This window comes from Dipodomys ordii, unplaced genomic scaffold (assembly GCF_000151885.1).
Source record: "Dipodomys ordii isolate 6190 unplaced genomic scaffold, Dord_2.0 Scaffold16, whole genome shotgun sequence".
Taxonomy (NCBI): domain Eukaryota; kingdom Metazoa; phylum Chordata; class Mammalia; order Rodentia; family Heteromyidae; genus Dipodomys; species Dipodomys ordii.
This window is the reverse complement of record NW_012267232.1, coordinates 4,346,168-4,369,623: the sequence shown is the minus strand read 5'-3', so window position 1 is coordinate 4,369,623 and position 23,456 is coordinate 4,346,168. Positions and strand designations below refer to the sequence as shown.

General features: G+C 45.0%; 2 protein-coding genes across 2 annotated transcripts in view; both read left to right on the top strand.

The window, feature by feature from the left end:
* Nucleotides 1–205: 205 nt before the first annotated feature.
* Nucleotides 206–8,465, top strand: Ptgdr (prostaglandin D2 receptor (DP)). Its single transcript, XM_013012267.1, has 2 exons — nt 206–1,122; nt 7,016–8,465. The coding sequence occupies exons 1-2, from the start codon at nt 286–288 to the stop codon at nt 7,238–7,240; spliced, it is 1,062 nt and encodes a 353-aa protein (XP_012867721.1). The 5' UTR covers nt 206–285; the 3' UTR covers nt 7,241–8,465.
* Nucleotides 8,466–22,415: 13,950 nt separating this feature from the next.
* The window catches only part of Ptger2 (prostaglandin E receptor 2 (subtype EP2), 53kDa), a 14,468-nt gene continuing 13,427 nt past the window's right edge, over nt 22,416–23,456 (top strand). Inside the window, exon 1 of the mRNA XM_013012254.1 lies at nt 22,416–23,344. Coding sequence (XP_012867708.1) covers nt 22,499–23,344 — 846 coding nt within the window. The 5' untranslated portion in view covers nt 22,416–22,498. The remainder of the gene's footprint in view (nt 23,345–23,456) is intronic.

Sequence of the window (23,456 nt, the reverse complement as noted above, 5' to 3'; positions counted from 1 at the left end):
TTCCTTGATTCCTCATTCTAGGCACTAAGGTGTGTCCCTCTCTACTCAGAACCCCACTCATCAGAACCCCGCTTTGCTGCGCTCACGGCTGCTGGTCCCGCCCTCGGACAGGGGTGTGACCCAACTTTAGACAGGAGGCGGCTCTTGTGCCCGGTGGAGCTTCCTCCAAGGCTCAGCCTCTCCTCCCAAGGAGCGGCCCCGGGGATGGGGGGCTTCCTCCGCACCCCGGCACTGTGGCCCTCGCCCTAGCTGCATCCTGCATTCCAGCCCGACGGACCACCCGCCATGAAGTCACCTGCCTACCGCTGCGACAACGCCACCTGGGTGGAGAAGGGCTACTCGGCGATGGCGGGCGGGGTGCTGTTCAGCACGGGGCTCCTGGGCAACCTGCTGGCTTTGGGGTTGCTGGCACGCTCGGGGCTGGGGTCCTGCCGGCCGCGCCCGCCGCGCTCGGTCTTCTACGTGCTGGTGTGCGGCCTGACGATCACCGACCTGCTGGGCAAGTGTCTCCTGAGCCCCGTGGTGCTGACCGCCTACGCGCAAAACCAGACCCTGTCCCGGCTGGCACCGACACCCAGCAAGTGGCTGTGCCAAGCCTTCGCCTTCCTCATGTCCTTCTTCGGGCTCGCCTCGACGCTGCAGCTCCTGGCCATGGCGCTGGAGTGCTGGCTTTCCCTGGGACACCCCTTCTTCTACCAACGGCACATCACCCCGCGCCGGGGCGTGCTCGTGGCGCCCATCCTGGGCGCCTTCTGCTTGCTCTTCTGCTCGCTTCCCTTCGCGGGCTTCGGGAAGTTTGTGCAATACTGCCCGGGGACTTGGTGCTTCATCCGGATGATCCACGAGGAGGGCTCGCTGTCCGTGCTGGGCTACTCGGTGCTCTACTCCAGCCTCATGGCGCTGCTGGTCCTCGCGATCGTGCTGTGCAATCTGGGAGCCATGCACAACCTCTACACCATGCACCGGCGTCTGCAGCGGCCTGCGCGCCCTTGCTCCCGGGATCGAGCTGAGCCCGCGGGCGGCGGCCGGACGGTGTCCCCGCACCCCCTGGAGGAGCTCGATCACCTGCTGCTGCTGGCGCTCATGACCGTGCTCTTCACCATGTGCTCCTTGCCTTTAATTGTGAGTGAGTGCTTGGGCCGGCGCCTAGGTTGCTGGCGGGAAGGATGGAGCGGGTACGGATGCGCGTGCGCGCGTGCGCGCGGGAACTGCGCCCCGGGCTAGGGGTTGCTGGTGGGTGCTCTTCTCCCAACCAGATTCCCTTCAGATCCCCATTTCCTGAGTGAGAAGAGGGAGAGTCAGAAAAGGAAAAGGAAATCCTGGGTGGGGGGGTCCCTTCTGCAGGATCTCCTCCTCTGACTTCGGAGCTGGAGAGTCCAATTTTCCGCCCCCCAATCCTCGCACCTCCTGGGCAGTATGGCACTGCCGGACTGCTAGGTCGTGCTTTATTTCCTTAGAGCTGTCCGCGATTTTAGTGGTGTCAGGAACGGGCCTGGGACTCTTCTCCAAAACATATTGGCAAGGGAAGGGAGGAGAGGAAGAACTGAATCTGGACACTGATCAGAGGACTGAGCGACTACAAGCATCCTATGGGTTGGTTTTAGAAACCCCCGTGCGTAAGGGTTGGGGAGAGGCTGGCCACCGAGTCTAGGGACGGGGCAGTAAGGCAGGGCAGTACGTCCATCTGGAAGGCTGCTGTGGGTCGGGTGTCAGCTGATAGCAGTCATTCTGACCACCTCTCCTGACTGCCTCGGCCTCTTGTCTGGCCCAGGGAAGTGGCATGAAAGCCATTCGCTGAGGTTTCCGTTTACTAAAGGGATGGTGGCGGTGACTGGATTGTTATTTTGGAAGGGTTTCACTTCTGTGTCCCAGACTTCGGTGAAATTTTCATCAGGATTGCTTCTCTCCTTCCTACTACCAAAGTACCTGCTCAATATAAGTAAGAATAACGTTTAAATAAAGGACAGTGCAAGGCCACTTCAAAGTCCTGGAAATCTCTAGACTCCTGGGACAAGTATAAAGTTCATGTTCTTATCAAAGTGTAAGGAAATCAGATGTAACTTCCAATGTAGATGAAGGGGGAGATGTAAAGTGGGTTTTCTTGAAATAAGGCCTTAAAATGTGGAGAGGTGGGAGGTCCAAACATCACACAATTATTAGATCAGAAACAGCCCTCCCCCCTCTAAAAAAAAAGAAAGAAATTTACATCTATTTAAGTAGACAAGGCATTTTGGTATGCTCAGATTCAACACCAAACTTTTTTTTTTTTCTTGAACGTAGGGCCTGGGGACTGTCCCTAAGCTTGTTTTCACTCAAGGCTAGCCCTCTACCATTTGAGCCACAGCACCACTTCTGGCCTTTTCTGTTTGTGGAAATAAAGGCTGAGCATGGTGATGCATGCATATAATCCAAGCTACTCAGGAAGTGAAGACTGGGAGGATTGAAGTTCAAATCCCAGCAAAGCATAGTGAGACTTCAAGCTTAACTAAGAAGCTGGGCAATGGTGGTGTACACCTGTAATCACAGCTAGGAGGAAGGGATAGGTAGGAAGATTACTGGGGGGGGGGGAGTAATACCCTCCTACCATATCTCAAAAATAACTAAGGCAAACATTGCTGGGAGTGTGGCCCAAGTGGTAGAGTACCTCCCTACCAAGTAGAAGACCCTGAATTCAAATCCTTCTACTGTCAAAATGAAAAGGAAAAATATTTCAGAAATATTTCTCTTGTTAGACTTGTGCCTACCAAATATTCATGATTTTTGCCTCTTGGCCCACGAAACCTCTACTATTTACTCTCTGACTTTTTGTATAAAGCATTTCCAGACCACTGTCCTGCATCCGGATCTCCACTCACCACCCATGAGTCCATAAAGCAGGCAGCAGCTGAATGCACAGATAGCTAATGTGTTCAGCAGCGAATGTGTTCACAAAAGGAATGCAAAAAGAATAAAACAGCGAAAGGAACCTCTAAGGAGATCTGAATAATTCATAGAGTATTGCGAACATTTAAAATGGACTTGGAAATTATTTTCTAAAAACCATGTAACATCTCAAATATGTCCAATGCAGATAGCATTGTTCATAGAAGCTGTCATCGCTAGAAAAGAGATGGTTTTAGTGTCAGGCATGGACTTGAATCGTTATGTGTGATCAAATAAGGCTACATCTGGAGGGGAACAATTGTAGAAGCAATGTTTAAAAACCTATCTGCTTTCTTTTCTTGCCCTTTTTCCTTCCTTCTCTTTTTCTTTTCTTTCTCCCTATCATTCCTCCCTTCATTCTTCCCTCCTTCATCTTTCCTTCTTTTATCCTTCCTTCCTTCTTCCCCTTCCTTTCTCTCCTCCCTTTCCTTCCCTCCTTTCCTTCCTTCTTTCCTTTTTCTCCTCTCCCCCTCCCATACCTTCCTTCCTTCTTTCTCCCTCTGTCCCTCTCCCTTTCTTCTCTTTTTTCTCTCCTCCTTCTCCTGTCTTTCCTTCCCTTTCCTTTCCTTCCTTCCATCCCTTTTCTTCCCCTCTTCTTTCTCTCCTTCCCCCTCTCCCTCCCAGTCACGAGCTAGGCAATTCTCTATCACTGAGCTATCTCCCCAGCCCTGCTCAAGCATGGTTTTTAAAAACGGAACTTCACAATTATGTAGAATTAGAATAAAATATTAACATAGGTTGTCTTCAGTTTTTCCAGTTTGCTATAGAAATATAGAATGAATGAACTTCAGAGGACTCTTCCATGCATCCTGTAATATGTGTAGAATATGTTCATCGAGATCCTTTTTGTCTTAGAAGGGCAGTTCCTGGGGGTTGGTGAGGAGCAGAGATGGATGGCAGAGTGTGTGTGGAGATGAGGTGGGGTCCTCAGGCAAACACAAGCTGTGTGCTTGTGTCTGTCAGGACCCATGGAGTCAGGGGAGTCAGTGGAAACAGTTCAGCTGGGTATGCCCATCTGGCCTGCTGGAAGAATGGCTGGGATGCTCTTTCTGAAGGAGGTGTTACAGACCTCTAAGGCATAGTAGGAAAACAATGGGCCCAGTGGAAATGGTCTAAAATGAATCTGAAGAGCTGGAGCAGAGGGTAAAATGGGAGTGTTACAGTGATGAGCTAGAAAGAAGGCATCAGGAGGAGAAAGATCTGAGCAGGGATGTACTCAAGTCGCCACCTAGCTGCCAATAGCAGCATTGTCCCAGGGACCCCTAGAACCATCAGAGGGCACTCTTCTCATACATTATGTAAATTGAGCCGCTTTGAAAATGAAGGATGCACTCCTAATAACAAATCTAGTGACTTGAAAACATAGATAACTGAACTAAAGGTACAACTCAGTGGCAGATCATTTCTTCCCTAGCATGTGTGAGGCGCTGAGATCAATCCTCAGTACCACAAACGAACAAAAAAGAACAGGAAATCTATAGAACTGGAATACATAGATACAGCATAGAAGCAGGGTGCTGATGGCTCATCCTTATAATCCTAGTGACTCAGGAAATTCATATTTGAAGGAATAAAGTTCAAAGCCACCCCTGGTAGAAAGCCCACAAGACTCCATCTCAGAATAACCAGCAAAAAACTGGGCTAGAGACATGGAAAGCACCAGTAGAGAAGTAAGCCAATAAGTTCAATGGCCCTAGTTCAAACTCTGGCCCTGACCCTCAAAAAATACCCCATAGAAATAAAATGGCTTGTTTTAATTATATCATTAGGCATCATTCAGATCCCATTACCAGGCTTCCAAACCATCAAACATTCTCACATAGTTAAAATTATATTTTGCTATTCTCGACATTGAGATGTATGTGGCACATGTAAAACAAACTCACATTAAATATTTATTCTTTTTTTGTCAGTCGTGGGGCTGAACTCTGGGTCTGGGCGCTGTCCCTTAGCTCTTCAGCTCAAGGCTAACGCTCTACCACTTGAACCACAGTGCTACTTCTGGCTTTTTCTGCTTATGTGGTGCTAAGGAATCGAACCCAGGGCCTCATGCAGGCAATGCAAGCACTCTACCACTGAGCCACTAAATATTTATTCTTAAAACCAACTTAAGTAATTGTAATCTCTCTGTACAGTATTTTCACAATAAAAAACTTATTAAAAAAATCTTAAGAAGTCAGGCATTGGTGGATCACGCCTGTCATCCCAGCTACTCGGGAGGCTGTGATATGAGGATAAAGTCTTAAAGCCAGACTGGGCAGTAAAATTAACACTCTTATTTCTAATTAACCACAAACAAAAACCAGAAGTGGAGCTGTGGCTCAAGTAGTAGAGACTAGCCTGAAAAAAAAAAGATCAAGGACAATGCCCAGGAACTGAGTTCAAGTTCCAGTACCAGCACTGAAACAGACAAACATGAAAAGACTTTAACACGGGGTCTCCTGCCACCACAGACCAACTGTTCTGCACATATGCAATACCTAGCCCGCTCAAGACTCTCTGCAATTCATTGTAGACATACAAAATGGGAAAACCACTGCAAGTTTAAAAGGAAGGTGATTAGGGTCATCGATGGGTTTAGCAGAGGAAAGCAGTCACTCCACGCTGATGATAGAATAGCACTAGCTAATGACTGAGTTCTCATGGCATGCTAGAGCCTGTGCTCAAGATTGACCTGCACCATTTCCCTCAAACATCACGAGAATCCTGAAAATTGTACAGTGACCCTCATTGTGAAGGTGAAGAAACTGTAACTTTTCTATGGCACCATCAAGCAGGGACTCCTAATTCACACCCTCAGACCTAAGGTGGAACTCGCTTAGACACCACTTGAACAGACCTCCTGAAATGATTCGTATTTGAGGTAGACCTTGAAGGGTGGCACTGTCTGCCTGTATTTCCATGGGGAATAATGTATTTACTTCCTATGATTTTTGTAGGGATAAAGCTCATTTCTAAAGGTTTAGAATAGTGTCTGGGATGGTAGTCTGCACGTGGTAATAGCCATTGTTATCGCCTTTGCCATTTTAAGGTAATAATGGAGGAAATGAATGTGTAAGTAGAAATAATAGCTGGGCCCATCCTCTTAAATACAGTACACTGGAGTGGCCGCTAGCTGCACAGAAAAGGCAGCTAGAAGTAGGGAGGTGACCGTGGGAAAACGCATTCTCTTTGGGACATGTGTGTGATTGTCCTGAATGGGCACACCCTCCCATGAGTACCAGCTTTGTGTGGCTTCTGTTCCATGGGGGTGCATTTGTCCCATCATGGATTTCGACCCTCAGCAGGTACGCACAGGGCAATGGCAAAAAGACAAGGAAGCCAGCACAGACAGAGTGGGAGGAGGTGATGGTACTGGTCTACACTGAGTGGGAGCTGAATAGCAGGAAATCATGATTTGAAGAGCTTTGCAGGGCACTGAGAAAACTCGACAGGCTTCAAGGGAGATCAGGGCAAAAAGAGGAGGCTGGACACAGTTAAATAGGCTTTAGAAAATGGATGCCAATCATGCAATTATACAGACCTATGCCCAGACTAAACAGAGCCATTAATGTGAGATGATCGGTTCCTTTCTTTCGTGTCTTCCTATTGTCTTATTTCTGTCTCTTCTATTCCATTCAAAGCTTCTGTTTCATCGGTGGTTCCATACAGGTGACATTTCACAGGTGTGGCTTACTTCTAAGCAAACTGATGAGAGAAGGAAGCAGGTCAAAGAAGGGAAGGAAAGGAAAATAAAGTTGTCTAGGTGTGAGGATACAGGGGGAGACAGAGAACTGAGGTACTGCCCGATGCATGTGGCCATGGTAGCCCAGTCTGTGAAGGCTCCAATAGGCTTTCATGAGCTTCCAGTCACTTGGAAACTGTCCCTCAGCTGGGACAGCCATGAGGGAGTCATGCACACCATCAGTGTCTCTCCCATGCTGGCTCCTCACTCAGGTGCAGCAGTGAGCTTCGCTGCTGGTCTGTCTACCAAACATGAGTGTTTTCAAGCTAAGCTGCTGTGTTTTCACAGAAAGGTAGGGAAAGTAAGCAAATTCGCTCAGCCATCCACCTTCCAGTACCCAACTCTCTATCATATTTTTCTTCCAAACAGTATCACGCTTACTACAGAGCATTTAATGCTCTCAGCCAAGCCCCAGAAGAGCTGGATGATCTTCTAGCCTTGAGGTTTCTGTCTGTGATTTCAATCGTGGATCCTTGGATCTTCATCATCTTTAGAACTCCAGTATTCCGTATGTTCTTCCGCAAGATTTTCATAAGGCCTCTTATGTATAGAAACTGGTACAGCCACTCCTCCCAAACAGAATCCAATTTGTGACAGAGTTTTACTTTCTCTGGGAAGCTGAAGGATATATTCCATTTTCAGGAAAACAAACAAGCATTTTAAAAATGAAAAAGTTCTTAAAAGTTATCTCCCATAACAAGAGCATCCAAATGTATTTTCAAAAGTGTTTAATATATCTTAACCATGTGTTGTCACGCTGTATTTCCGAACCATTTTAGTGCATTTTTTTTTGTTTGTGGAATTGACAATAACTAAAAATGCCTTTGTGGCAAATAAGCTTAAGTCTCACAGGAATGCTATGAATTTCCCCAACTTTAGTGTCCCCCACTTTTCAGAGTGGCCTTGAGGCCTACAAGGTTTTATTTAAACTTAGCAGAAATACCGCTGTTTACAATAATGGCATGGTAATCTTTAAAATGCATAATAATATCTTACCCTATTTATTTCCAGTAAAATCAGACCTTTGTATATCCTAATTGTCCCTGTTATATTCATTACCAATTGGCCTAAGTCTAGCCTAGATAATTCCCAGAGAAGTAAAATGAGGACCCAGACAGTGTCCCCAGCAACTGCCTGGGGTGCTGCCTTGTGAGATTTATTTTTGTGTATCTAAAAGTACAGAAGGGTTGAGATATCACTGAAGTCCACAACTCAGGAAAGAAAAGAAGTGATTATCCTTTGAAGTCCAGCCTCTGGTGTACTGAAGCAGAGGTATCAATAGGAATCAATATTTGGGAGTGGACCCCAAAAGTACTTCCAATTATTGGAACCCCCACCTCATAGACTTTTATCATATTGATAGATTGATTGTTGGGCATGTTGGGAGAACAGGACTTGTGACTTACAAGAGAATTGTGTTGACTAAGTTTACCTGTGGAATAGCACTTAGCCCAGCGGGAGGCCCTCCAAGGACTCAGGGTCGGGTAGAGCGTGACAATGGCTCAATACCTACCTTTGAGGCCCTCTACAGACACATGCCAATACCACTATGGCTCCAGCGATCTGTGCCTTCAAATCAGAAGCAGGATGTAGCTCAAATGGAGCACAGTCAAGCACTTTACTGGTACACTGAAAAGTTTACAAGGTGGACAACACTACACCCAGGAAGAGAACCATGGAGGAACGTGGCTGTGACGGAAGAGGCGGCCCCAGTCCAGCTTCCGGCAGGAGCTCTCTCTCACCTTTGGTGAGAGAACAGCTGTGGGACATTTGTTCCCCACAACACCTGGACTCTGAGCAGGAGAGCTATGGCATTCCAGCCTGCCATCTCTTCTCTTTTCCAGCTTAGCAGCAACCCCATCTCAGAGATGGTATTAACCTGGTAATAGGTATTCTCTGGTATAGCAAAACTGTGAAATAGTCAATATAAGAGTATGACATGGTGCAAAATACACTTTGCTTTTGAAGTTTACCTTTTGTTTATGTGTTTACTATGTAAGTATGCATGTGTCCTCTCTCCCCTGGGATGGTGTATTTTGTGTTCTGGGTATTTTTTATTGTTGTTCTTGTTCCAAAGATGTATGAGAATAATCATCTGGATGATTCAGTAAAACCCTGGGGGAATCAATAAATGTAACTTTATAATGTTTTTTATGGAGATAGTTATTTTGCTTCATAAAAGGAAAAGGCTCACTTACGTTGAGTTCACAGGTGTCAGTGAACTCTCTCTGTGTAATAGTGGGAATTATCATGTCCTGTCCTGCTAGCATTTATATTATCTTCAGCAGATTTTCACAGGTTTATCCCTGGGCTTCATGATTGTTGTTTTTGCAAAATGTTGACATACTATCCAGATGAAATCCATGCTGGATTAACATCCACTGTGCAGGGATCTTTATTCCTTTGTAGACTTCCCACCAAGCAGGTGCTGTGGAAAAGAATAGAAAGACTCAGGCCTCCCCTGTAATGTCTATGCTCTGTAATGTCTATCCCTGTATGTCTATACCACAGGAGAGGAGGCCGGCAACAGAGCGCTGGGCAGGGCTGTGAGAACTGCGCAAGAAGGGGCCTCCAGAAAGCATGGAAAGTGGGGTGAAATGTTCATTCCAATGGAAAACTGAAAATGACACAGAAAAGATAGTTTGCATGGGAATATCCATGTAAACAACAAGCAACACAATACACAGAATTAACGTCAGTACCAGAAACCTTCTATGTCCTTTTCCTAGAGACAATCTCTCCTCACACTAGAAGCTACATCCTGGCTTTTGAGAAAGTATGTCTTTTCTTTTCTCTTCTTCCTTTTCTTTCTCTTCTTTCTCTTCTTGTCTTTCCTTCCTTCCGTCTTTCCTTCCTTCCTTGCTTTCTTTCTCCCTTCCTTCCTCCCTCTCCATCCCCCCTTCTCTCTCCCTCTCTCCAAGGTCTAGAATGGAATTCAGGGCCTAGGTATTGTCCCTGAGCTTTCTTAGCTCATAACTAGTACTTTACCACTTGAGCCACAGTTCCACTTCCGGCTTTTTGGTGATTAATTGGAGATGAGAGTCTTAGAGTTTTTCCTGCACAGGCTATGTTTGAATCATGATCCTCTGAGTGGCTAGGATTACAGGCATGAGCCACTGGTGCCTGTCTTTGTTTGTTTGTTTGTTTGCATTTTTTGAAAAATCACCTCCATGTGCATTTTATGTTTATATTTAATATCTTTTTCTCAAGTCTAATGTCATGTTCCAAGTGGGATTCTCACTTTCAGAGTGTAGGGCAAGGAACTAGTCACATATGACCTGTGGTTGAAGGGAACATGGCAGGGTAGGGACAGGACCAGACAGCTTCATTCATGGTGTGTGTGTGTGTGTGTGTGTGTGTGTGTGTGTGTGCGCGCGCGCGCGCACGCGTGCGCATTCCATGTAAGATGAAGTTGGGGTTAAAATTTCCCAGGGTCTGCCAGCATGTGCTTATAGCTTCTCAGGACTAGGGTGGTCCTCTACCTTCTGCTCCCCTTTTGTCCCCTCCCCTTCTTTCCCTTCCCCTTTCCTTCCCTCTCCCCATTTTACTCCCCCTCCCTTCTCCCTTTCGTTACTCTTCTCTCTCTTCCTCCACTCTCTTTCTTTCCTATCCCCTCCCTTCTTCTCTTCTCCTTCTCTCTCCTCTCCCCTACTCTTCTCCTCCTTTCCCCTCCTCTTTCTTCCCCTCCCTTCCCCTCCTTTTTCTCCCTTTCCCTTCTCTTCCCTTCACTCCTGCCCTTTAGGTCTTAATTTTATGAGGCTATTTTTTTTTCTATTCAACTCCCAACTTTGGTATAATTTAGACTTTATTTTCTGAAGGGCCCTTGAGAAAATCAGAACCAGGTTCCCAGAGGTTCAGAAAATGTATAAAATTCATAAAGTTAAAAAAATGTTCAGGGCTGGGAAGGTGGCTCAGTGGTAGAGCACTTGCCTTGCATGCCTGAGGCCCTGGGTTTGATTCCTCAGCACCACATAAGCAAAAAGAAAAAAGCCGGAAGTGGTGTTGTGGCTCAAGCTTGAGCTGAAGAGCTGAGGGACAGCACCCCAGGCCCAGAGTTCAGGCTCCACGACCGGACCCCCCCCCCAAAAAAAAGTTCAACCTTGGCTCAAAGTCAAAGAACTTCTAATCTAAAGAACAAGATGACATTTTTTGGCCCAGTAAATGATCGAAGCATTTTAGACACAGTAGTGCATTTTAGAAACAGTAATGCCCAATGCTAGGTGGGTGTGCTGAAAATATTTTCCTTTCACTGCTGATAATTATGTTTACCCCTTATAAAGTGGTATGGATCAAGGCTGAGGAGGATGAGCATGAATGTAGCATGGGCTACAGAAAGAATCTGTCTTAAAACAACAAGAACAACAAAAAGAAAGTGATGTGAAAATAGACACCAACCATTCAAAAATGATCCCATTCTTTGATTTACTGATTTCATAGCCAAGATCCAATCCTAGGAACAGAATCTCAAATATGGGGAGTGTGGCTCCGTGGTTGAACATTTGGGCAGAATGTACAGATCTCCAGCATGGAAGGAAAGGAGGGAGGGAGTGAGGGAAGAAAAGAGGGAGGGAAGGCTTAAATGTCAAAATACTACCCCCATAAAAAGAGGGAAAGAGGATCACAGAAACAGCAGAACAATGAATGAACCACAGCAACATTTATACTCACTTGACACTATGTTGGAATATTCCAACTTGGGGGGGGAGGCAGAGGGGGAGGGGAGATAAAGAGGGATGGGGTAACAATAATTTTATTTTTTTATTTTTATTTTTTTGATTCTCATTTTTTTAAATTTTATTTTATTTTATTTGTGAACATACTGTACAGAGGGGTTACAATTATATGGGCGGGATAATGCGTACATTTCTTACCAAGAATTGCAGCCTCCTCCTTTGTTTACCCTTCACATCCCTTCCCAGCCTCCCCCCCCCCCCACCCCAATCCTTCTCCTTCCCCCCCCTTCCCCCCCCCCCCACCGACATTGTAAAGCTCGTTTTGGGCACGACAACTTGTACTTCTCATTGTTGCAACAGGTCAGTTTGGGTTAGGGTTAGGGTTAGGGTTCTATGTAACTGTAACCCCTCAGCTCATCACTTTCTCAATAAAATTTTTTTTAATTTAGTCATTCTGTTAAACAAAATTTTATTAGCCTATACCAATTGTATGAAGGGGGTTTCACTGTGTTGTTTACATATACACACATAATATACTTTGATTGAATTCACTCCCTTTATTGCTGTTTCTTGTGCTCCTTTCCCCATTTCTAAACCAATTTAATGCATTTCATTATTCTGTCTTCATACATGCATATAAAGTACTGTCCTCTTCTGTTTCCCCTTCCAAATAGTACCCATGTTTATATGAAGCTTTTTTTTTTTGTTTCGTCCACAGGGCTTGAACTCTGGGCCTGAACGCTGTCCTTCAGCTCTTCTGCCCAAGGCTAGAGCTCTTGAGCCACCGTGCCACTTCTGGTTTTCTGAGTGGTTTATTGGAGATAAGAGTCTCACGGAGTTTCCTGTTCAGGCTGGCTTTGAACAACAATCCTCAGATCTCAGCCTCCTGAGTAGCGAGGATTACAGGCATGAGCCACTGGAGCCCGGCATATGAAGCTATTTTTTAAGAACTAGAAGCAGTCTGGCTGCCCAGAAATAAGAGAAATAGTTATAATTTGACAAGTTGATGTGGTTATTACAATGTGACTACATAGGAGGTACTTAGGAAAAAGGAGGAGGCAAAATTTTATGTGTACTTCATAGCAGAGAAAACTGGAAGGAATATTGCAAGTTAGAATTATTAATCATCTGAACATGGTATTTTCATAATTTTAAATTACAATTAGATAAAATCAGATTTCTCTGTTTATTTCCAAGTGCATTTCCCCCCTCTTTTTAGAGGATATCCAAATTTAACGTCAAAATTCTTGACCAATGACTGCCCTAAATTTTTATATTATTCCTTTGGAAGGTGTACTAGTGCCTAAAATCCATTCATATAATCAAACCAGCTGTTTGAGCTGAACTGCAAGAGAACTCCAGTGAAATGCACCAGGTAACTTGGTGATTTTAAGACATAGAAGACAATTACCAGCTTGAAATCACTTACTTTCTCTTATTGGCACTGCTTATAAGTGACACAGACTTTCTCACATTGAATAATCTTGAGTCAAAGTTCCCATGGGAGATGAGGATAAAAAGGAAAAGAAAACAACAGATATAAATGCTTTCAAAATGAGTATTATAATCTCACAACTGGTCCCTGAAGTATCAAAGAAAAGTGCTATAAACCCACATGTATTGCACATTTGTGCTTGGTATCCTGTTAAGGTTGGGTTCCTTAGAACACCAAGATTGCCCACACCAAGACTGATTAAGCTTCCTAGATGGGCAAGTCTGCTCATGGAACCACTTTGGTGTCTGAAATGGATCTCTCCTGTTATACCAATCATAAAAGGGGTTGGGGTTTAGCTTTGTAAGCCTTGGGTTACATTCAGGCTGGTCATAGTCAATATACTTCTCTATATTCTCATCTGCTCACTGGATTTAAATATTTAAAACCCTGATTCAAGTGTAGGCTCTCTTTCTGTAACCAAATTTTGTCCCAAAGATATTTGGAATCAAGAACAACAGGACAAGCCATGGTGTCTTGAAAACTGCTTATTCCTTCCTCCATTTTTATATACTCAGACAGCAAAAGATAGGGCACATGAGAGCCTGAGAACTTTTAGGGGCACTGACTTGAACAATGAGAATCTTTCAGATACTATAACATGTCCTAAGAGTTCTCCGAACTTAGTGGCAGAGGAGCAACAGGTAGGGCTATTTCACAAGGATCCAGACGTAGCAATGGCCCATCAAATTCTTCTATTTGGACATTGCTTGCTCAGAATCTCATCCCCTCCTTTCTATGTAGTCTGATGGAGGAAATAAAAAGCCAAGATTTGGACTATTATTTCATGTATCAAATCGTTGCCCAAATGGAGGTGCTGCTTCTCTGTACATTTGACCAACTCCTACTCTTGCTGATTATTGTTAAAAGTGATGTGTACATTATAGAAAATTACATTTTAAAAAAAAGATAGAAGCAGACCAGGCACTAGTGGCTCATACCTGTAATTCTAGCTACTAAAGAAGTTGAGATTGGAGGATCACAATTCAAAGTCAACCCAGGCAGAAAAGTCCAGAGACTCTTACCTTCAATAAACCACCAAAAACCTAAGTAGAACTTGGGCTCAAGTGGTACAGTGCTAGCTTTGAATGAAAAAGCTAAGGGCCAGTGCCCATACCCCAAGTTCTAGCCCCAGTACCAGCACAAAAACAAACTGTCTTGTTAACTAGAAAAAAACCCTGAAGTGGAGCTGTGACTCAAGTGGTAGAGTTCTAGCCTTGAGTGAAGAAGCCAAGCAACAAGCATGAGGCCCTGAATTAAGGCCCAGTACCACACACACATTCAAAACAAACAAGAGATACAAAAATGATACAACAGTCTGTATTTTTATTATCAAATAATCACTACCATGACACTTGTGGCACATTCTTCTGAATATTCATGTATGCAATGTGTGCATAGTTGTGTGTGCATTGCCAAAATGCTACATACTGTATCATTGTTATCTGCTTATTATGGGTTTCTAACTTTCCAGATCAGTACATTCCATCTTATCTAGCTCACATTCAGATTTTCACAGTGTGTCTCAAAACGTCTGCTACAGTTTATTTGTCCAACCACAACCTAGTTTCCTACTTCATTCTGCCTCATGGATTCTCTGTGTTCCTTCTAGCGGCTAACTTGTGGTGGAGATTTGGCCAGTTGTCCCACTTTCTGAGTTTGACTACTTGTCACCTTAGTTGGTCTCTGAAATTTAGTTGCAAGTTAAAATGGAAGACTTGATGAGTTCAATTTATAGCTAAAATAAATCATCGATGTCAAACTTGATGTGGCTTTTTTGTTACATTAGAGTAAGTAAATAGTAACTAGTTTATTGAACAATACACCATGCAACAAGGAAATGTGATCTTCATGGACACAAATGTGGTCTTATGTGGATGTCCTGATGGATCGTGTGCTTACATATTTCAAGAGAAGACAGTTATTGGTGCTCAAATCAGTCACTTTAATGTGGATGTCAACATGCTGACTTTTCTGTTTCTGTCATGCTTTCTTTCTTCTTTTTAAATAAGTTTTTGTGAAAATACTGTACAGAGGGGTTACAATTACATGAGCAAGGTAATGAGTACATTTCTTATCAAGCATTGTTGCCTCCTCCTTTGTTTTCCCCTACCATCCCTTCCCTGCCACCTAAGCTGTAAAGTTCGTTTTTCAACATGTCTTGTATGTCTCATTGTTGCAATGGGTCCACCTGTGTCCCTATTTAAACAATTCGTTTTTTCCCTTTCCCCTCCCCTTCTGTCATGCTTTCTATGTTCTTAACTAACGTTCTTCTACAATGAAGAACTTTCATCATTTGGGTTGTTTGGTTACTATTCTAAGATATATTTGTTATAAAAAGGTCTGGTTCTTTCTCTTTAGTTACCAATTGTCAAAACAGAAAGTCAATATACAAGCTAGTTGATATGATGATATTAATGTTCCGTGTGTGTGTGCGTGTGCGTGTGCGTGTGTGTGTGTGTGTGTGTGTGTGTGTGTGTGTGTGTGTGTGCGCCAGTCCTGGGACTTGAACTCAGGACCTGAATGCTGTTTTGCTGAAGGCTTGTGCTCTGCTCCTTGAGCCACAACTCCATTTCTGGCTTTTGGGGTGGTTCATTGGAGGTAAGTCTCATGGACTTTCTTGCCCAGTGTAGTATTGAATCAAGACCTCCAGTCCAAGGGCTTTGACTCAGGGCTGGGCACCGTCCCTTCATTTTTTAGCTCAAGGTTGGTATTCTCTCAGTTGGGACAGAACCTCTTTGAACCTTGATCCTCTGATCTCAGCCTCCTGAATAGCTAGAATTACAGTCATGAGCCACTGCTGTCAGTTTTAAGTGACCATTTATTAATGACCTTTTCTCTTCCTTCAAGTTTTCCAAATTTTCTATAATAGCTGTCATTTGGTAAAAATGAGTTAACTATATCCTTGCTTTTCTGTTACAATTGCTATTCTACTTTACAGTTGGTTCTGTCTTTGAAAACAAACCTTTGCAAGAAAAGAGAACCTTTATATGTGCATGGCATTCTTTATCATGAAGCCATATGAAAAAGAAATTAGAGCCACAAGTAGTTTGCCTTCCTAACAGCAAAATGATTTCTTTCAGAATGATTCAGCTGCTAATCAGCACTATTGTAGATTTATCTCCAATAACTTGTGTGGCTGTGGAAAGTCTCACCAAGCCTTGAACACACATACACACATCCCTATGTAGACATAAATTTGGCCAGATACTCGTATGACGTCTTGGCTTATGTATATTTGCCCAGAAGTTCCTGTTTCCAACAGCAGCTAGGGTTCCTGCCTCAGAGAATGGATGGCACAGAACATCAACAGCCCAGCCTTGGGTCTGGACTTTGGCTTCTGGGCTTAGGAGAGCAGATCAGAGAAGACAAGATATAGTAAGTAAGGTGTCCCAACTTCTCCCCCAGCAACCTCCAAACCCTCTGCGAACAAGAGAGGGCAAGGTTCAGAAGGAAGACAGAGCTTGGATATCCACACAAAGCTTTCTTTAAAACTGTAGCTCCACACTCCAAAATCTCACAGAGGCCTGGGGGACACAGCACAGAGAACAGGTATGCCTCATTTCTTGCATAGGAAGAGAGCAAATGGCAGGAAACAAGGATTGTCTCCATGATGGGGGAAGAGTGAATATGTCTCAGGAGCAGCAGGCCAAAAAATTTAAAAGCAACAGACAGAAAGGTGACTGGTTACAGCCAGTTTCTAAGTTTGCTCTCTGGCTAACTCCAAACTGAGGTACTTTTTAATTCTAGAAATTCCATTTGGTTATTTCCTACTGTAGTTCTCTACCTGCTTGCTTACTGTTTCTCTAATTCTTTGAGCATTTATTAACTGAAACACCTAGGCTGGGGCCCAGTTGGTAGGTACTAGCCAATGAAGAAAAGTACCAAGTATTGAGCTCAGACCTAAAGAAAACAATTCTAGGGTGTCTAAAAGTCAGTTTCTATTGAATACTTCTATTTTGGTGCTCTGGTTGACTGTTTTTGTTGTTGATGCTTTTGCCAGCTTTAGGAGAGGTGGATTTCCTGGTGATGGTGTGTGTCACCACTAGACAATGAACCAAGGATGTTAAGAATCTAACATAAAAGAAGTGCCTTAATTAGGTTGAGCCACTGTTTCATTAGAAATGATGAATAATGTTGGATGATTTCCAATATTCAACTAACAGTGATACCTGCAAACCTTTTGTGAAAAATCCAACTGTAAAACTTTTCTATCAGCTCATACAACTGGTAAGACCTTCAGATTCATTAAAGAGCAAAACTTGGAGAGAATTTTAGTCAATAGCATCTAATATTCTGCTTTCTACCAATTAGAAAAGACTCTCACCAGGCACCAGTGGCTCAAGCCTGTAATCCTAGCTACTCAGGAGGCTGAGATCTGTGGCTTGTGGTGTGAAGCCAGCTGGGACAGGAAAGTCTGTGACTCTTATCTCCAATCAACTACCAAAAAAGCTGAAACTGGACCTGAGGTTTAAATGGCAGAGCACTATCCTTGAGAGAGAGAAAAAAGCTTAGGAACAGCATCTAAGCTCTGGGTTCACACCCCAGGACTCTCTCTCTCTCTCTCTCTCTCTCACACACACACACACACACACAGAACAGAAAAAGACTCTCTAAACAACATCATCTTCCTGCGTTTCCTAATGTAAAGGGAATACAAATTTATAGAAAAATCAACTAAAATATACAAGTATAAAAAGAAAGCACTAGAGAAAATATCATTAATATTTTGTTGATCATCTTTATCTGCCCTATGCAAATGCTTATGAATATAATTTAACATTAATAGCATTATATAAATATATACTTTTTAAACCCAAAATATGACAAAGGTCATTTTAATAAGTATGGAGATGTATCCTTTTTTTTTTTCTGGAAGCTCTCACATGGCTTTTTCACTTATGGTTGGTGCTCTACCACTTGAGCCATGACTTTAGCCAGGGTTTTGATGGTTTTTTGAGATATAATCTCTTGGTGTTTCCTGCCTGAGATGACTTAGGATTGTGATCTTCATATTTCAGTCCTCTGAGTATCTAGAATAATGGGTACAATAGGTGAAAGCCCTCAAACCTAGCTCTCTCACGTGAGAATAAATAGAAACAAATAACAAACACAAGAATGAGCAAGAATGAATCCTGGCTTTCTCCCCATGGACTCTTCTTCCTTCAAATACAAATCTTCTTACTTTTGAAGAAATGGCCTACATTAAGTAATCTGTTACTTCAGTTAAGTATTTGGACTTTTGGTCACATGTATTGGTCAGGGCTCTCCAAAGTAACAGAACCAACTGAATATGCACATAGATATGTGCTGTGCTTTGGATATGAAGTGTCCCTTGAAAAGGTTCATGTATTAAAGGGGTGGACTTCAATACAAGCAGTGTTCAGAGATGGGATTTTTGAGAAGTGATCCAATCATGAGGGCTTGGTTTTCATCAGCATATCAATCCATGGATGAATTCTAAATTTGAAAAGACTATTGCATGTAGCAGAACTTGACAAGCGAGGCCTACTTGAGGGAAAGAGGGTCACTAAAGATGTGCCCTAAAAAGGTATACTTTGTCTCAGGCCCTTTCCTGTCTCTCTTCATAGCTACCATGCAGGTAAGCAACTTTCCTCTTCCACACCTCTAGCTGAAAGCAATGGATCCACATCATTGGACTATAATCTCTGAAACTATGAACTAAAATAACTCTTTCCTTTTCTTAAATGGTTCTTCTCAGATATTTGTCAAAGTGGCAAAAACAGTCTAACATGGGTGTTGGAGGTGGGCAGATGTATGATTCCTGTATTCACAATCACATGCACTTCATAGACAATGGTGGTCCTATAAGATTATGTTGCCTAGCTATCTTGTAGCCACACTTATTTGTGTGAGTACACTCTACAGTGTTTGTACAACCACAGAACCACCTAAGAACATGTGTCTGCCATTAAACAACATGTAACTTTATCTGTATGTATGATGGAGTTAGAAAGAGGTCTCAGAGCGGAAGAGATAATCATGATGATTTCAGTCTGGGTTTGCAAGGCCTGAGAGTCAGCAACACTGAGGGCAAAAAAAGAAGACAATTGTCTCTGCTCAAGCTGGAAATCCACACTTCCTCTACCCTTTCAGTTCTGTTCAGTCCCCCATAGATTGGAAGAAGGCTCTCCCACTTAGAGGGGTTAGATATCTGCTTTCCTCAAAGTGCCGGCTCAAACACTGATAGTGTGCAGAAGCCTTTTTACAGACACACCCTGCCCTTGCGTATCTAACATTTTGAACATCCCATGGCCTAGTCAAGTTGACACATAAAATTGTACATCACCTGCTATTTCCCAAATACAATGGTCTTACACACAATAACTAAAGTATTAGCTAAGATTGCTGGCTCAGTTCTGGAATTGAGGGTTATTCATTTGTTTTCTGTTAGGAAAATCTAGGCTCTGTGTGAACTGAAATTGTATTATTAAGATGGGGACACTGATCTTAGCAATAAAAAGAAGCAGTGTTTTTGGTTTTTTTTTGTTTTTTGTTTTTGTCAGTAGTGGCCTGAACTCTGGGCCTGGGCACTCTTCAGCTCAAGGCTAGCACTCTACCACTTGAGCCACAGTGCTACTTCCAGCTTTTTCTGCTTATGTGGAACTGAGGAATCAACTCAGGGCCTCATGCATGCAAGGAAAGCACTCTACCACTGAACCATCTTCCCAGCCCCAAGAGGCAGCTTTTAAGCTACAAGATAAAACAAGAATTGGCCTTACAGGAACAAATGTGATGGACCTGTTGAGGAACTAACAGGAACTAACCCTTCTAGTAAGACATCTGACAACATGAGACATAGCAAAACTGACAAACCAAATATACAAAGACATATTTACACATAAATATGTCGAGACAATATATGTATGAATACACACATTCTGCATACATATATATTTTTTACCATCCAAATTCTGGAATCATAGGAAAGATGGGTGAGAATGTTGACGAGTGACATTGATCAAGGCAACTGTATTCCTAAACTGCTTTGTTGAATGGCAACTCCATAGTAAAACTACTTAAAGACAATAAAAATATTCAATAAAAAATTCTGGAATCATATACAATGGGTAATTTGAATTGTTGGTAGCAGCTAAAACGGGGCAACACAGTAGAGTAGTTGATAAGACACCATCCCCCAAGCCTTCTAGGCCCTCCCTGTGGTCTCCCTCTTGTCACAAATCCATCTCCCCACAGGTGGGACACCACTCACCCATTTCCTGTGCCATCACCCTTGCAGGCCACCTGCCTTGTACCAAGATCATGGAATTCCCTGCTCAAATGTTGGTCCTAGTCTTTTGGTGCTCCAGGTAGGCATCTTTCCCAGGCCTACTGCATGCTTGAGGTGCAGATTCCAGGTCTAAGGGGTGACTTTGTGGAAAGCAATGTGTGCTAGGTACTAGCTTGTGCACACTGTGCAAATCTTCTCTTGGTCTGGGACTGAGTCAGGGTGGAGAATAGTAAGAGAAGGAAGAAAGGGATGAGGTAAGGATTTTTGAACTACACTCTGGCTCTGATACTCATTAAAGCCAAGGGAGCCTTGCCACCAGATACCTATCCAAAAGAAAGCTAGAGACAAGGATGTAGAAAAGGTTCAATAATAAGCTTTTGTAATAAGGGAAATTATGAAAACAGAAAAAGTATAAAACCATTTGAAAATAACCACAGTTAAAGTTTCATCACTCAAAAATCCTTTAAGTAGCCAGGCACTAGTGGCTCATGCCTGTAATCTTAGCTATTCAGGAGGCTGAGATCTGAGGATCGCAGAATTCCACCTTTCTAGTGGCATCTAATTACCCAGATCATTGGGTGTCAAGCTGGATTTTTTTTTTTTTGATACTGGTCCTGGAGCTTGAATGCAGGGCCTGGGCATTGTCTCTGGGCGTCTTTTTGTGGGGTCCGGTCCTGGGGCCTGAACTCCGGGCCTGGGCTCTGTCCCTCAGCTCTTCAGCTCAAGGCTAGAGCTCTACCACTTGAGCCATAGCGCCACTTCCGGCTTTTTTCTTTATGTGGTGCTGAGGAATGGAACCCAGGGCCTCAGGCATGCAAGGCAAGCGCACTACCACTGAGCCACCTTCCCAGCCCTCTCTGGGCTTCTTTTGCTCAAGGCTAGCTTTCTACTACTTGAGCCACAGCTCCACTTCAGACTTTTTGTTGAGTAGTTTATTGGAGATGAGAGTCTCATGGACTTTTCTGCAAGGGATGTCTTTGAATCACAATCCTCAGATCTCAGCCTCCTGAGTAGGAAGGATTACAGGCATGAGCCCAGCCAAGCTGGATTTTCCTTGTTGCTAATTGTTTTGTGGTGCTGGGGATACAAGTTACTTAGTCTTCAGTCCAAGCTGGATTTTATTTTGTTGTTTTAAATATCAATCGTTAGTTATTTTCACAATCCTGGGATAGGTGATAGGTCACCATTTTTGTCAGCTCTATTCAAAAACTGGCAAGTTACCAATACACTACCAGGAATAGGTTTTTCCAATGGGCCCTGCATGGATAATTGAATGTGAAAAGATTAATGGCTAACAGATCTATTCACAGTCCTTACAAGACTGAGCTTGAGTAGAGATTAATGAACTGGAATGGTTTACAAGCTGTGGTCACAAATACCATTTTATATAATTACAAGAAATATTTCTTTTCTTTTTTTTTTTTTAAGGTTGCTTAAACCAGTGGTTATTCGTTTTGGTGTTGACAGAGGAAAAGGTGAAATGCTAGTAACCAAATCAACACAGTAGCACAACAGGCCGTCAGCGGTGCGTGTGGTTTTGGGGTGTTTGGAACGGGCCAGCTTGCTTTTCACTTCCTCCTTATTTTTGTCCCACCCTGTGTTCCATCAACTTGGGAAGGGAAAGAAAGAGAGAGAGAAAAAGAGAAAAAGAGAGAGAGGAAAAGGAAGGAAGGGAGGAAGGAAGGAAGGAAGGAAGGAAGGAAGGAAGGAAGGAAGGAAGGAAGGAAGGAAGGAAGGAAGGAAGGAAGGAAGGAAGGAAGGAAAGGAGAGATAATAGTCTTCCAGCTGCGCTCAGTGGCTGGTATTCCCTAGTACTCCTTACTTAGACGTTGGATGAGTCATGTTGCTTTCCTGTTACCCTGGACTTTTGTGCCCTGAAAGTGTCCGCCGGTACTCCCTCAAAGCCCCCGGCCCCAACTCCACGCGACAAGCTGAGACCAGACGGCTCAGTCCAGTGTCCGGGACCTCCAGCTCTCGGGGAGGGAACACGGACCACCGCTGCAGCTCCAGGACGCCAGTAGCCCGCGCGCCCCCGGCTCTGCGCGCGGCGCCCAGAGGGTGCTCCGACCTCTTTCCGGGGCGCCCTGGAGGGCCAGGACCCATTCCTGGAGCCGCCGCAGCACTGCGCGGGCCGGGGCCAGGGGCGCTCCGCCCGGTCGGGACTCAGGACACGTCGCCGATTGCTCGGATCCGCCACCGGGAAAGTTCGGGAGCCTCAAGGGCGGCTGCAGCCGAACGGCCAGTGGGTGCTCGGCCGGGCCCGGGGCGCGGCTACACCTCGGGGCGTGCTGGGGGCCGGAAAGGGGCTCTGGAGTTCAGTCCCTCCCCTTTTCCCTCTGGGTCTGGGAACCCTCGGGCGCTCAGACCCTCCTCCTCCCAGGTACGGGCGGGGAGCGGAGCGCGCGCCGCTCCTCCGGGGGAGCTCGCTCTCCACCATGGGCAACGTCTCCAATGCCTCCCGGCTGGACGAGGACTGCGAGAGTCGACAGCGGCTCCCCTCGGGCGAGAGCCCCGCCATCAGCGCCGTGATGTTCTCGGCTGGGGTGCTGGGGAACTTGGTTGCGCTGGCGTTGCTGGCACGCCGCAGGCGAGGGGGCCCGGGGCGCAGCGCCGGCGGCCGGAGCCCCATCTCCTTGTTCCACGTGCTGGTGACCGAGCTGGTGCTCACGGATCTCCTGGGGACCTGCCTCATCAGCCCCGTGGTGCTGGTTTCGTACGCGCAGAACCAGACGTTGGTGGCCTTGGCGCCCGAGAGCCGCGTGTGCACCTACTTCGCCTTCACCATGACCTTCTTCAGCCTGGCCACGATGCTCATGCTCTTCGCCATGGCCTTGGAGCGCTACCTCGCCATCGGCCACCCCTACTTCTACCAGCGCCGCTTCTCGCGCCGCGGGGGCCTGGCCGTGCTGCCCGCCATCTACGCCGTGTCGCTGCTCTTCTGCTCCTTGCCGCTGCTCCGCTACGGTGAGTACGTCCAGTACTGCCCCGGGACGTGGTGCTTCATCCGGCACGGGCGCACCGCTTACCTGCAGCTCTACGCCACCGTGCTGCTGCTGCTCATCGTGGCGGTGCTGGCCTGCAACTTCAGTGTCATCCTCAACCTCGTCCGCATGCACCGCCGCGGGAAGAGGAGTCGCTGCGGGCCCTCGGGGGGCAGCGCGCGGGGTGGCCCCGGGCCCCGCCGGAGAGGGGACAGGACATCCATGGCGGAGGAAGCGGACCACCTTATCCTCCTGGCCATTATGACCATCACCTTCGCCATCTGCTCCTTGCCTTTCACAGTGAGTCTCTCCTACTAGTTTCTGTTTCTTCTTCTTCTTCTTCTTCTTCTTCTTCTTCTTCTTCTTCTTCTTCTTCTTCTTCTTCTTCTTCTTCTTCTTCTTCTTCTTCTTC

Excerpts from the sequence above, each read along its gene's own strand:
- Ptgdr (XM_013012267.1), top strand. The coding sequence starts at position 286 with ATGAAGTCACCTGCCTACCGCTGCGACAACGCCACCTGGGTGGAGAAG. Across the intron at positions 1,123-7,015 it reads TGTGCTCCTTGCCTTTAATT|TATCACGCTTACTACAGAGC; the intron begins GTGAGTGAGTGC and ends TCTTCCAAACAG.